Genomic DNA, 15128 nt, shown 5'->3' on the forward strand with positions numbered 1-15128 from the left:
CATAAAATTTTTTGAATCTATGATAACAATTTTTGTGCATTACATTTCAAATGATAATTACTTAACATTTTTGAAATTTCTTTTATTTTTAAATTTTATTCGTGAATAATTGAACGATCATCAAGTATTTTAAAATCGGTAAAAGGAAAGGAATATTGAAAGAAAATAATTCTTTTTTAGCGTATACAAAATGTATACCAAAAATGACAAGCAACTTGGATAAACGATTTGTTTTCGCAGTGGATCGTTAGAAAAAAATATCATCAGTTTTTTCAGTAGATGTAATCATGTAATGTTGTTATTGTGGCTATTCGTATTAAAGAAAAAAATTATAATAAAAATGAGTAAACAACAATCTTAGTTTAATGAAACTTTAACTACTATTCTGTCTTATTTATCAGTCAAATCTATCACATTTTTGCAGAATCATCTATCCAACTTTAAAATTTTTGAAAAAGTCCTCTTTAAGCCGTTGAAATCTCGATCTCTACCGATATCCTCATTTTTTTCGTGCGTCACTTCTAACCAACGCATCTGGAAAAATTAATAAACGCGCAGTGGACACTTTCATTTAGCGTGTGCGCGTTAAAGAAACGATGCTCCTGCACGCGCGCTTCGCGAAACGGATGCATTCTCTCGGGTGAATCACATTTCAGTTATATACATAATCTTGAAGAGTTTCGCGTGTGCCCCTTCCAGAATTTAATCGCAAAGGTGAGCAGCAGCGCACAGCCGCAGCCACTCGCTTTCTATATACCTGCAGGCTCACAATGAGCCGCGCGCGAGTGTCCATGTCGCGGATAAATAGGTAGGGGAACACCCGCCTCCGAGATCTGTAATATGCTCGGCAGCAGTCAGTCGGTCGCTCTCGTACGTACCTGCTAACAGGCAGGCAGCCAGGCAGGTATACATGTCTTGTGAAATAACGGCAGCCTGTGCATTGGCTCTTTTTCATTTTTGCAGCAAATTCACTTGTCGTTCCATTTCGAGATAGCCGGTCAATTGTGCTAGCTCGAGTGCAGCCACGCAGCTCGAGCGAGAAAAATTGTGTCATGTTTCAAATACTTGTGCGGTGAATAATTAAAAAAAAAAAGAAAAGTACGTGCTATACCGATTACAAAACCCAAGTGAATAAGCCCTAGAGCTCCATCTTTGATTAAATCGAAACTTGCTGTGTCCGATTCATACCGAAATGTATGATGTGCCTCTGCCCAAACGCATACATTACACCTGCTACAAATTATGATTTCCATTGGAGGTACCACAATGACTTCAACGATGCAGCTCGTCTCTCGAATTAAAACAATGAGAGTTCACTTGTCTACCCTATTAATGATACTCATATTTTCGGTTTCATCATCTGGTAAGTAGCCCATCTACGTGTAACAATAAAATTTTGTATGTATGGGAAGGAATGTTAAAAACGTGAGAATTATTTAGCGACTTACCTGTCATTTCATTTTGAAGTAACAGTGACATTGAAATCAAAATATTATCATTGATCAAAAGGCTCGCTAGTGCCTTGCCGGCAAATTTTTTCGATAATATAAAACTAGAACTAAACATAATATTATCTTTCAAAGCTCATTATGAAGTTCGATATTTTTTCCCACAAATTTTATCCCGTAACAATAACTTAGCATATACTTATTATGGTTGAAATAACAATTTTTTAAAACAAGTGCATAATTTGATTTTTTGCAAGTTAAAAATTGTACGTTCACTCGTGTCGTGGAAAACGAGCTCAAAGCTCGTTTACATATCCTAAAAATTCAAACAAACTATGAAGGCTACGCAGCCAGGATTTCGCAAATTTATTTGGGGCATCAATAAGTTTACAGCGAATTCCAGCGAAGCGAAACTATAAATGCTTCTACACAGTTAATTAATTATTTATTATTCTTTATCTTATGTGAATTTTCTCATAAAATTATTTGTAGCGTACTCGCGATGCGTTCAATTACTCCGATTTTAAGTCCGCGACTGTTCTAAGAGAATAAACGTAATTTCATAGGAAATTATTATAAACACAATTATGAAGGACACAATAATTATATATACCAACTATTTTTTAATTGTCTAGATTTATTATATTTCGCAAAAAATGAGGTTTATTATGTGTAATTTTTTGTTAATATTTACGCATTTGAAAATGGATTAAGCATAAAAAAATTAAGGCTTATCAAATTGAATGAAATCTTAAGCGTTAAATTGAAAAAATTTTAAAGCACGTCTATTAAAATGATCTAGCGGGTAAATTCTTCTAACCATGAAAGTGAACTTACTTAATGTGACTATTGTGGATACAAAAAAGCGAGTCCAAACATAAAAAAAGCAAAAGTTCAATCGAAATTTTTTGTTATTCTGATCAACCTTGAAATAAGGTCAAAGAACAAATAAGATATTTTGCGTTATTATTATTACATAGTTTTTTACTTTTAAGTGAAGTTTTTATCACGCCTTAATGAACCGATAAATTGCACGTAAGAATCGGTATGAAACAAAACCTTTTCAAAATCGTTGTTTATACTTAAGTATTGTAGCATAAAAAATTAAGTAAATATTAATTTTTAATAATTATATGAATATAATTATAATTTATAGGGGCATTTGATGGGTATGATAAATATCAACGATTTGATGGATCGTATAACAACTGGGAACATCCGCATTGGGGTAAAACAGGTAAGTTTTTTTATAATCTTATTCAGTACAAATTTTACTTCTGATCCTAAAAATATAGTAAAAAATCCATTTTATGCGATGTAAAAATTGAAAATCAAAGGTTTGTGAAAAAAAATACCTTGTCATGTGTCAAAAATTTGTTTACATCATGCAAACTTTCAGTTTTCATGTCACATGAAAATAAGTACCACAGTCAAAAAATGTGTGCCTAATGTTCCAGTCGTAGGAGCTATTAATCCCGAAACTGTAGCCTAAACTTAATTGTTACTTTCTGGTGAGGGGGTTTGCGAAAAATTGTATGCACATCTAAGCTGCGTAAAAGTAAAGCCACAGCGCACGTGTCAGCTTTGGCCGCTAGTTACATGTGCCTTGGGACTTGTTTTTTTGCAGCTTGGGTTCGTGATACAGTATTTCAGGTCACATGAAAAGCATGTTTTCTTGATGTATTGTACTGTAAAAAACTATGTATACATCTATAGACAAACATATGCTCTGAATCATTGAACAATTAGAATCAAGTTCAAGTTGACAAAATTTAAAAGAAATCTGTAAATTTTTAATTATGATTAGATTCAATTAATTATTAAAATTTAAATTGAATATGTTAATGGTTTAAACAATTTTTAGATAGTCATCTCACGCGTAAAACACCCGCAGACTATCAAGATGAGGTTTACATGATAGCAGGCCAAGATAGACCTTCTGCCCGAAAATTAAGCAACTTATTCATGCACGGAGAAGATGGTTTACCTTCAATTACTAATAAAACTGCCCTTTTTGCATTTTTCGGTAAGTTGAACATCGGCGAACCTTCATATTACGTTTTTTATTTCTAATTTAACGCAGTAAAATCAACATCGTATATAACTTTTTTCTTTTAAATAACATATTACCTACCTAGGTCGTAGAAAAAGTTTTAGTGCAGTGCGATTAATATAAGCATGTGCACTGCAGCTTTCTTTTTTGCCGCCGAAACGGGTAATAGTAATTTATGATACAAGTGCCATAAGTAAAACTTTTTGGCACAGCGTAGTTTAGGGCCCGAGCGCAGCGACGGTCCTAATAGCTGGGTCGAAAAGTGTCTCCTATGGCCCGAGTATCGTACAACATTTTATAGCACTGCGTGGCTAAAGTGACTTAAGCTGCTCATTATTGCACCGCGACGCTATTATGAGCACCTTATATCTCGCCAAAGGGGGCCTAAACGTGAATTTAGCACAGTGCTATAAAAAAACATACGATACTTATGACTCAAGTAGCCCATTCTTACCACGGCACTAGCACCGACGCTTCGCTTGGGTGCTAACCGTTGGCCTGCTTAAGTCACATGTATCGTAATATACTAATTTGATAAAGCGTGCGAAAAGTTCATTTTTCGTAGTCAGTAGGATGCTTCGAAAGTAACAGATCCCGGTGCTGTGGCTACAGCGTGCAGAAAAACAAAGTTTCCGCAGCTGTATCAAAAAATAGTATGTACTCAACTCGTGCGGAGTAGGTGTTCCCACGAGTGCTTCAAACGTCGCACTCGTTGCGTAATCTACTATTATGTTTTTTCATGACTACTTAAATATCTTAATATAATCATTTATTTCGAATTTGGTACGAATCAATGAAACTTGTTTAATGCAGGACAAGTTGTTGCTATGGAAATCATTATGTCAAGCGAACATGGCTGTCCCATAGAACTTCGCAAAATTGATGTAGATAAATGCGATCCAATATTCGATAAGAAATGCGAAGGTAACAAGTATATTCCATTTTTACGTGCTGCTTACGATCCCAAAACAGGAAAAAATCCTAATAGTCCACGAAAACAGGTAAGATAGATCTTAAATTTTAGACATTATGTACAGTATTACAATTTTTAAAATATATAACAATTAGTTCACTTATTTTTGACGATTCTTTTACAATTAAATTAAAAATATTAAACACGTTTTAAATTATGTAAATTTAACAGTTTCAAAAAGTTTTGACTAGTTTTCAAGTAATGTAAACACGGCAATAGAACTTTGAGTCTCCACCACTAGATGGCGAGTACCTTTATCTGTAAATCTGCAAGTGACAAAGTGAAAATAAATGTGTAAAGTCAGAGCATGCTTTTAAAAAATTCTTAAAAAATCCTTGCTATAATATAAAGTATTAATAATCGTGCTACGTAATCTTCGCAAAATATTGATTCTAAGAAACTTTTGTCGTTGGCCTAAAACTAGCCACAGAACGTAAAACATTTCTACTAGGGTAATTTTTAATGAAACAAAAACTTTTATTTCATAACTTAATGCCAAAAAGAATAAATATGTTTTGTTTCATCATCGAGAAAGCTCCGTGATGTATCTAAAATCGGCTTTTGTCAAATTTCGTGTCTGATATATCCTGTCTATTTTCTTTGAATTTATTACCACTTTTGCTCTTTATAAATGCTAAAATATTCTCAGTCAATGACTCTATAACGCTTTTCAGAAACTTCAGATAACTTTTTTTTTATTTTGAAGAAAACTTCTTGGTAATCGTATGCTCATAGAATCTTTCAGGCAAAGTATTTCCCCGCTAAAAAAAATCGCTGGATTTCCAATTGGAAAATCTAGCAGGATTGGACTGGAAATCGAACTCGATTCGACTAGAAATCGAGCTGTATTTGACTAGAAATCTAGCTCGATTTTTTACTGGAAATCCAGCTCGATTTTCGATCTGAAATCCAGCTCGATTTTTAAACTGAAATCTAGCTTGATTTTTGACTAGAAATTTGGACTGGAAATCGATCGATTTCAGATCAAAAATCAAACTAGATTTCAGGCCAAAATTCGAGCTAGATTTTCAAAACTCGAGCTAGATTTCAGATCGAAAATCGAGCTGGATTTCCAGTCAAAAATCGAGCTAGATTTCCAGTCAAATACAGCTCGATTTCTAGTTAAATCGAGTTCGATTTCCAGTCATATCCTGCTCGATTTTTCAACTGGAAATCCAGCGATTTTTTTTAAACAGGGTTATAATATAGAACGGTTGTTTGTGAATTTTTTTAGGAGATTTTTTCAATAATACACGAAAAGTTAATTTTTTATGCCATAAATGTCAAACGATATGAAAGTACGGTAAATAAAGATCGTTTAACTCATACAATATTTGGTTTTACCGTTTGGTATTTTGTGAAAAAAACACGCTGGCTGTGAAATAAAAAATAAAAACAAGTTCCATTACGCATAATTACAGATAAATAAAGTAACCAGTTGGATCGATGGAAGTTTTATTTACTCGAATGATGAAAATTGGGCTCATTCTATGAGGACTCATCAAAATGGTACTTTGCGTACGGACCCGAGTGGAAAGTTTCCTGTACGAAATGATGCACAGATGCCTCTTTTCAACAAAGACGTAGCGAATTCCCACCGCAATCTCGACCCCAAACGACTTTTCTGTAAGTAAATGCCTCTCAGTTGAAATGTTTGATCCACACTCGAAATCCTTCTCCCAATTGTCAAAGATCCAAACAAGAATTGTGCACAGAATAATTTTTTACGATTCTAAATGCCATCTCGAAACTATGGGACAACGGCTTCACGCGCTAGATTAGCATTTTAGCTCGTATAAAAATAATTGTATGTACAAAAACTATCATACTACTACTTGCTAATCATTTTGAATTCATAAAAATCATTTGATAGAGAGCATTATTTGCCATTTATTTTATAAGAGTCGTTGATTTAAGGGTATTTCTACTGAAGGTTCAAAGTTTTCTGCTTTTAGGCTAAACCGGTAATTTTTTTATTAACAGTTGCAATATATAAACTACTTAGCTACCGTCATTCTATTTTCTTATTTGCTCTATAAAACTTTTTTTGAATACTTTTTAATATTATACGTGCCATATTATACGCATTGAAATTCTTTGATTTCGATCATTGTAAAATTTACTTGCAAAGTTAATGTGCCAGTTTGATTTTTTTTTATTAAAAATCACATTATACTAGCAATAGAACTAGTTATTCATATAATAGGTGCTAAAAATAGTATCGTTGTTTGTATAGTACTTGGAGATTCAAGATCAAATCAGAACCTTCCACTGCTTGTTTTTGGAATTGTATTTCATCGATGGCACAATGTTGTAGCGAATAAGATTAAAAATGAAAACCCTGATATGAGTGATCATGAGTTATTCTATGAAGCTCGAAAATTCGTTACAGCAACTTTACAGGTAAGATTGAATAATGAAGCAATTCGGCACATATGTTTCTGTTTATTTCAAGTTTCATTAAACCCGTTACAGAACGTTATCATGTACGAATATCTTCCTGCTTTATTGGGCGAACCTATGCCAAAATATTCAGGTTACAATTTTGATCTTCATCCAGGAGTAAGTCCCATTTTTCAGAGTGCAGCCTTCCGTTTTGGGCATTCGATGATACCACCTGGTATCCTCAGACGAAACAACCAATGCGTATATCGCTCTACGAGAAATAGCCACCAGGCCGTACGATTATGCAATACTTGGTGGGATGCAAGTGTAAGGCATTAAAATTTTATTACGATTCAAAGGTGCAGGGTTCAAAAACTAAGCCAGTATCAGAACCCTAACTTTTATTATTCATAATTTAAAAAATCATGAAATAGAGATTATAGAAAAGGGTCGAACAAAAATTAGTCTTACGCGAAGAACGGTATTTTCTATGAATTTCAGGAAGCAATAAAAGACAGCCCCGTGGAGGAATTGATAATGGGCATGACGTCGCAGCTGTCCGAGCGCGAAGATCACCTACTGAGCGCGGAGCTTCGCGACAATCTTTTCGGACCTCTCGAATTCACGACGCGCGATTTAGCCGCCCTGAACATCATGCGCGGCCGAGATAACGGCCTGTCGGACTACAATACCGCCAGAAAGTCCTTCGGTCTCAAGCCCCGTAAAACCTGGAACGAAATAAATCCCAAATTGTTCCGAAATAATCCGGAATTGTTGCGCACACTGATGGAGACGTACAACAATGACTTGTACAACATCGACGTCTATGTAGGTGGTATGCTCGAATCCAGCGACGGCCCTGGCGAACTCTTCAAAACTGTCATCAAGGAGCAATTTTTACGCATCCGCGATTCCGATCGATTCTGGTTCGAAAATGATAAAAATGGGTGAGCATCTTATCATCGTATAAATTAATTATCGTCCATTCTAAAAATGGGTCCGATTTAATGGCCTTTTATGGATCGTAAAAAATCGAAGTTGTTATCCAAATTCTTATCGCGATGAAATTTTGCTGCTACTTTTGTTTTCAGATATTTCTCTGCAGAGGAAATTGAGGAAATTAAAAAGATAACTTTTTGGGATATAATTGTTAATGCAACTGATGTGGAACCGAACGATATCCAACGTGACGTTTTCACCTGGCATCAGGGTGATCCTTGTCCTCAACCTGTTCAACTAAATACAGCAATGTTGGAACCATGTGCACCTTTACAACATCATGACTATTTCCAGGTATTTAAAGACTACATTTTTCAATGAATACGTCTATCGGTCACATTTCACATTTTTTGTACTTGTTAATGAACATGTGTTAACTCGCGTCAATCATGGCAAATTTACATTTGACCATTTCCAAATGACTCAACCGTTACTTCGATTTTAATAACCTTGAAGAGCCAAGTCGTGACATTAGTTTCTGCGATCCCTCGATGGAATTTATACCAAAGAGAATAATTTTCTTACAGAACAGCCAATTTGTATACACATACGCTTGCATATTTTTATGCTTCGTGCCAGTTTTGTGCGCCAGTGCAGGATATGGCGTTGTAAAACTACAGAATCGGAGACGTCGTCGAATGAGGATCCAGCAAAAGTTCCCGAATCAAATCTTTGGCGGAAAAGTTAATGTCGATAAATTGTTCGTACGCGAATGGTTGCACGAGAATTTCCGACGTCGGGTTAAAATCGAATTCATGTCCGACTCGTCTCTTCACTTGCTCAATCGCAAAGGCGACATACTTAGAAAATTCAGATTCGTTTCAGGTTCAGCTACAGAACCTAATATGTCGGATCCAGTTACGATCTACCAATCAAACGTAAGATTATTTATTTAATTTATATAATTTATTATTCACGATTACACTTTGATTACTTGAGCCGTAAAAATATCTCAAAGGAAACACTTCTACGTGTATTTTTTCCTTTTTAGTGTATCTGAACTCTAATTCTATATTCTAACTAATCTAACTTAGAGTTAGTCAATGATTAATTATGAAATAAAAATCAAAATCAAATATAATATAATGTATAATAACGATCATCAGGGAGTTGACAACATCAATCCTAAAAGAGGCCTCGTTTGTTTTCGTACGAAAAATGATTACGATCTTGTGTTAGAACTGGATTCATTCATTTCACAAGAAAAATTTATGAGCAAAATTTTTACTTTCTTACATCGTCGCAATGTACCGTACAAAATGTACGTAGCAAACCCAGCAGATATATGCAAAAACGCAGTAACCAGAGAGGCCCGACAAGAGAAATTAGAAGACGTACGTATATTCACTTTTAAGAACATATAGCCAAGGTAAATGTAATTATACAATTGAATGTGAACAATTCTATAACCAATCTTGCGTTAAAAGCACGATGGAATCTATATTGTCAAATCTATAAAGTCAAATTTTTTTTGTTTTATTCTTAAATTTGCCTATTGAGAAGATATTTCAAAGTTTTCCTTGTATAAAACAATACTCAGCACTACGACGTAGAAACCCTTTTACGATATGACTTGGAAAAAAAATATCAAAAAACTGAAATCTAAATACATGTATAACAGTTTTTCAGAGAAGCTTACGAGCTTCGCGAGTTTCCAATCGAAACAAATAAGGCCCGAAGAAGCTCAATGGATAATCATCAAGAAAAAGAAATTCTATCGAAGAACACAACACTGTCCATAAGTGAATTTGCCAAAGCATTGGGTATGAAACCCGATGAATTCTTCGTCACGCACATGTTCAAAGCAGTAGACAGAGATGGCGATGGACGGATATCTTTCAAGGAATTCTCCGAGACTGTCGTTCAATTTGCGAAGCCTTCAGCGGAGGATAAAATGGCGAATATGTTCAAGTTGTTTGGTGGCGGTGACACAGATAGCTACCTCCAGAAGAAAGACTTCTCAGACATAATACGCTCGCTTGTAAATGTGGCTCGTACTACCAGCCTTTCCGACGAGAAAGTCACTGAAATTATTGACGACTTATATGATGTTTGTGTTATTGCTTCTATTCCAAATAATTAATCAACGATGTGACAACGCTTAATTAAACTTTTTTGTCCTTCTTTAGAAATGCCATCTGAAGGAAAAACATCAGTTGAGCTTTGAGGATTTCAAAGAAATTATGAAAGAATACAAGTCAGATTGGGGAGTAATCGGTATTGACCTCAAAGGGGCGAATCAGAATTTCATACACGTTAGGAAGAATACCGATCGTATGAGTAAATTCGCTATAGAGTCAGACGCTACCATAGGAAGGAAGAATTTTTTGGTGAAAATGTGGAAAAAATGGAATAACCTTGTAAAAAATTGGAACGTTCTCGTAACTTTTCTCGAAGAAAATCGGCAGCATATATTCTTTCTTTTTGTTTTCTACGTCATCACGTTTGTTTTGTTCACCGAGAGGTTCTTTCGTAAGTGAATTATTCCTCATTTCTGATTTATTTTGATCCGCGTAATTTGTAATTTTCTAAAAGTTCAAAAATGATAATTCCTCGTGTTACACGTTACGTTACTCACTGATATTTTTTGATTCTGGCAGATTATTCTTTCATGGCGGAGCACACGGATCTACGCCACGTGATGGGCGTGGGAATAGCGATCACACGTGGATCTGCGGCATCCCTGTCCTTTTGTTACAGTTTGATACTGCTGACGATGTGCCGCAATTGCATAGCCAAGCTCAAAGAGTTCTCGATTCACCAATACGTGCCGATCGATTCGCACGTCCCGTTTCACAAAATTGTCGCCTGCACCGCGGTATTTTTCTCCCTGGTGCACAGCGTTGGTCATTTAGTTAATTTCTATCACATTTCGACCCAACCGCTTGAGCATTTGCAATGCCTCACGCCTCAAATCAATTTCTCGAACGGAACGAGACCGAGCATAAATTTTTGGCTTTTCCGAACCGTAGCAGGTAAAAAAATTGTATTACTACCAACTTAACTGATGATAAAAATCTTCATTAAATTTCGAATTTATCGTAAAGACAGTCCCGAAAATCTTATTTCGCTCGACTATTACTAATGATGTAAAATATTTCATCACGCTTCAAACTACGCTGTGCCTTCAAGTGCTACGGAGGCACTTGTTAAAGTTTTTTATCATAATTATAATACAATACTGATAGTGTAGTAGAATTTTTGATTCATATAATTTTTACAGGAGTAACTGGTATACTTTTGTTTATTGTTACAACAATAATATTCATTTTTTCGTATCCAACGATAAGGAAAAAAGCATACAAATATTTCTGGCGAACACATATGCTTTATGTGTTACTGTATCTACTTTGCCTTGTACATGGAATAGGAAGATTGACAGCCTCTCCGACTTTTTGGACATTTTTCATAATACCAGGATCAATCTTTATTTTTGATAAGGTAAATATCATTCATTTTATAACTGAAACATTTAATTCATTTATTAGATAATATAACTTCAGTCTCGAGATTTTTATAAGGGATTACTAGTATATAAATATGTGGCTTAGTTCGATTAAAATTCAAAGCCCCTCCAATTTAAATTTTTTTCTCAATTGTCATTTAAATTACTCATTATATATTATTACTTTCAAAGTTGTTACACAATTAGTTACTTGGATTTCCAACACACAAGGACAGACTTTTAAATGAAAGTTAAATTTTTAATTGCAGTTGTTGAGCGTACGTACAATGAGTCAACCACTAGAAATACTTGCTACGGAGATTTTGCCGTCAGACGTCATAATGATCAAGTTTTTCCGGCCACCGAACCTGAGATATTTATCCGGCCAGTGGGTACGATTAGCGTGTGCCGACTTTAATCCCAGAGAGTTTCACGCTTTCACCCTCACATCGGCACCTCACGAAGATTTTTTGTCGTGCCACATAAAAGCGCAGGGCCCTTGGACGTGGAAGCTTCGAGATTATTTCGATTCATGCAACTTCAATACCGACGTAGGAGAACCAAAGCCAAAGTATGTTTACATCGACGGGCCTTTCGGTGGAGGAAATCAAGATTGGTACAAATTTGAAGTCGCTGTTTTGATCGGCGGTGGTATCGGTGTCACTCCGTACGCTTCGGTGCTCAAGGACCTCGTTCACAATTCCTCGACAAACCGATTTACAGGATTCGCATGCAAAAAAGTGAGTTTTTTTCTGTACTTGATTCCCTAAATTATGAGATAAAAGATACAAATCGATAAATTACTGCTCATTCACAGGTATATTTTATATGGGTTTGCTCATCGCACAAACATTTCGAATGGTTCATCGATGTACTTCGTGAAGTTGAAATGGATGACGAACAACGTAAGAAGAAGAAAGATGAGCAAAGTGAGGAGAATAAAGATGAACAAAGTAAGAAGGAGGAAGACGAACAGAGTAAGATAGAGGAAGACGAACAGAGTAAGATGGAGGAAGACGAACAGAGTAAGATGGAGGAAGACGAACAGAATAAAATGGAGGAAAACAAACAAAGTGAGAAGAAGAAAGACAAACAAAGTGAGAAGAAGGAAGACGAAAGGTTGCTAGATGTTCACATTTTCATCACACAGTTTTTCAATAAATTTGATTTGAGAACAACGATGTTGGTAAGTCGAGAGCTATGAATAATTCAAAAGTTACTTTTTCAAAAGGTAAATATTAATTAAATTTTACAGTACATCTGCGAGCAACATTTGATCCCAGTGAAATGTAAGAGTATTTTCACTGGTCTGAGGGCGAAAAATCATTTCGGTAGACCAGATTTGTGCGCATTTCTCAGATACGTTCAAAACAAACATCCGAACGTAAGTACATCATTAAAGCAATATTTTATCTGATTGATCCAGTCGTATTTCCAAAAGAATTAAACTCTGAATAAAAAAAATTCTCTCGCATAAATATAAAAAATGCACGGTATAGTACGAATATTTTCAGGCTTTTTTCATTAAGGATCATTATTGAACTGCATCGTTAATGTTCAAATGATGAACTGCAATTATAATTAGCATTTATTTTTTCATTCATTGTATTTTAGCTTGAAGAAGTTGGAGTATTTAGTTGCGGACCATCACCACTCACAAAAGGTGTCATGTCAGCCTGTGAAGAGGTGAATATCACGCGCAAGGCTCCCTCTTTCGTTCATCACTTCGAAAATTTTGGTTGAATTTTACTCGTTACATTGTACCCATCACTGCTGCAATCAAATTCTTTTTCATTGAAAAAGTGTTTTATATATTTGCAAATTCATACGTAAATGTACAGTCGTGCCATTTCAATATTTTACTTGATAGAGGAAAATTATTGTTACATTATTGATAATTAGAAGGTTCATGCAGAAGTTTCTCAGTTGATTAATGAAACATACGTCCATCTGTTTTATGATTCACTGTTTGCTGAATGTAATAAGTAGCTTTTTACTTACTCGTCACTCGACAGAAACATTTAGTTATTCAACAGATGCGGTTGTAACATTTTAAGAGAATGCACTGTAAACAAATTTTATTCAAATAAGTAATGTTGCACCGAGTTGTATATTCGGATCAGAGATAATGTCTTGAGCTGGTCTCCTTTTATCATTCAGGTAATATACCGATAACTGTATCTCAGATCCCAATATTGCATTCACGCGAGAAAGTCTTAGTTTTAATTAAAAAGTGACGTATCTTGGGTTAAAGTAAGAATAAATGAATTTTTTTGTTTTATAATTCATACGAATAATTAGACACAATCTGCAAGAAAACGTTATAAATTCAGCTATTTAATCAAATGAATTAGCTACTTTGAGTATTAGTAATTTAGTATAGTTTTACAATTATAAGCGTGTACTTAATATTCAACAGTAGATAAAATATCATGCATTTTAATTATGTATCGAAACAAAGAAGTAATTGGACGTTTCAATTGTTCGAATACTCTTTTCAACTATCTTTACCCAATCTTTTTATGCTGTGCTCATATATAATACGTTTATCGATTCGTACCGATGGTCTATATTATTTTATGTCTCTTGCATTTACTGTCGGTTTAAATGATGCTCAGCTCATGAATAACGAAAATTTTATAATTATACTGACTATTTTATAACCACCTGATACTTAGTAAGTTGTACATTTTGTAAAGTATTGTTATTTTATAGTAAAAAAATATATGAACTGTACATATGTAATAAATTTATATATTAATTAAGTATATATACTCTGTAATTTATTAATTTTTTTCATTTATACAAAATATACATTTTTTCCTTGATATGCAGTACAGCATGTCTCATTTAATTTTTAAGTAAGAACTTTAATGAATCGAGATTAGCAGTAATCCGGGTCGGTGTTATTATTTTCAAAAAACAGCGGGTTAGCGTATGAGTAAATAAATTTTTTCTTCCGACAATTCATAATTACAGTTGAGGTTTTATGCAAGTAATCATTGTTGATAACCTTCATATTTTGGTTTTCAATCAAATGAGGTATTAATCATAATATTATGAAATCTAACCGCGAGCTATCTTTTATTACTATGAATTCTTTATGTCATAATTACACCAATAATTTTATGTAGGACCGATTCTTATCGTTAACGCTTAAAATCAAATTTAAAACGAAAAATCAATTGTTAATTATTGAATGTTCCACTCGATATTAAAAAAGTATACTAGCTTGTACCAAGGAGTATACAATTCACCGTATACACATGAAAAGGAACAAGCTGAATCTGTGTGAAAAAAAAATTCTCAAGACAACAGCATGAGTCAAGCCATACGTTCAATGACAGCATGAGCATTGATGGTGAAGTCAAATGTCGAAACTTTAAAAATACTCTTTCAACACCCCACCACATCACTTATAATCGCGAGCTGTAAATGATGACGACATATTGTCTATTTTTAATTCTTTCTGAAGGATCTCCTTTCATTACTTTAATCATCCTGGGTTTTATTCAATGATTCTGCAATCTGCTAAACTTAATTGTCGTAGCATTATCAAAATCCTTAATGCATCTAGCACCATTAGAGACTAAATATAGTCAAGAAGCGAGGTCTTTATTCTTTCACATTTAATTTTTTTAGTTAAATTAGCAAACATTTTTTATGTCGATAAACTTGCACATAAACTTTTTTCATTTCCCGTCATTTATTGTTAAGTTTGGTTGATGACATTGTATCAACGTTGAAATGAAAAAAATCTGGTCTTCATCAAAACGTGGCTAAAAATTTAGCTCAAGGTTTCCTTTAATCTCGCTCTCTCATCTT

At 34.4% G+C, this 15128-nt stretch overlaps 1 protein-coding gene across 2 annotated transcripts; it reads left to right on the forward strand.

Annotated features, from left to right (window-relative positions):
- The first annotated feature begins 867 nt into the window (after window positions 1-867).
- LOC106654602 (dual oxidase) lies at window positions 868-14052 on the forward strand. Of its 2 annotated transcripts, XM_014374527.2 has the most exons (20): window positions 868-904; window positions 964-1363; window positions 2605-2685; window positions 3313-3474; window positions 4315-4502; window positions 5896-6100; window positions 6711-6877; window positions 6950-7186; window positions 7361-7806; window positions 7951-8152; window positions 8386-8736; window positions 8965-9192; window positions 9480-9908; window positions 9988-10330; window positions 10459-10833; window positions 11082-11299; window positions 11573-12043; window positions 12121-12489; window positions 12559-12687; window positions 12918-14052. In XM_014374527.2, the coding sequence occupies exons 2-20, from the start codon at window positions 1243-1245 to the stop codon at window positions 13044-13046; spliced, it is 4851 nt and encodes a 1616-aa protein (XP_014230013.1). In that variant the 5' UTR covers window positions 868-904; window positions 964-1242; the 3' UTR covers window positions 13047-14052. The 2 variants fall into 2 exon arrangements, with proteins under 2 accessions (XP_014230013.1, XP_014230014.1); XM_014374528.2 differs by lacking the exons at window positions 868-904; window positions 964-1363; window positions 2605-2685; window positions 4315-4502 and having other exon boundaries at window positions 3352-3474; window positions 12918-14051.
- Window positions 14053-15128: the final 1076 nt, after the last annotated feature.

Source organism: Trichogramma pretiosum, unplaced genomic scaffold (genome assembly GCF_000599845.2).
Source record: "Trichogramma pretiosum strain Unisexual culture from Peru unplaced genomic scaffold, Tpre_2.0 scaffold63, whole genome shotgun sequence".
Classification (NCBI taxonomy): Eukaryota; Metazoa; Arthropoda; class Insecta; order Hymenoptera; family Trichogrammatidae; genus Trichogramma; species Trichogramma pretiosum.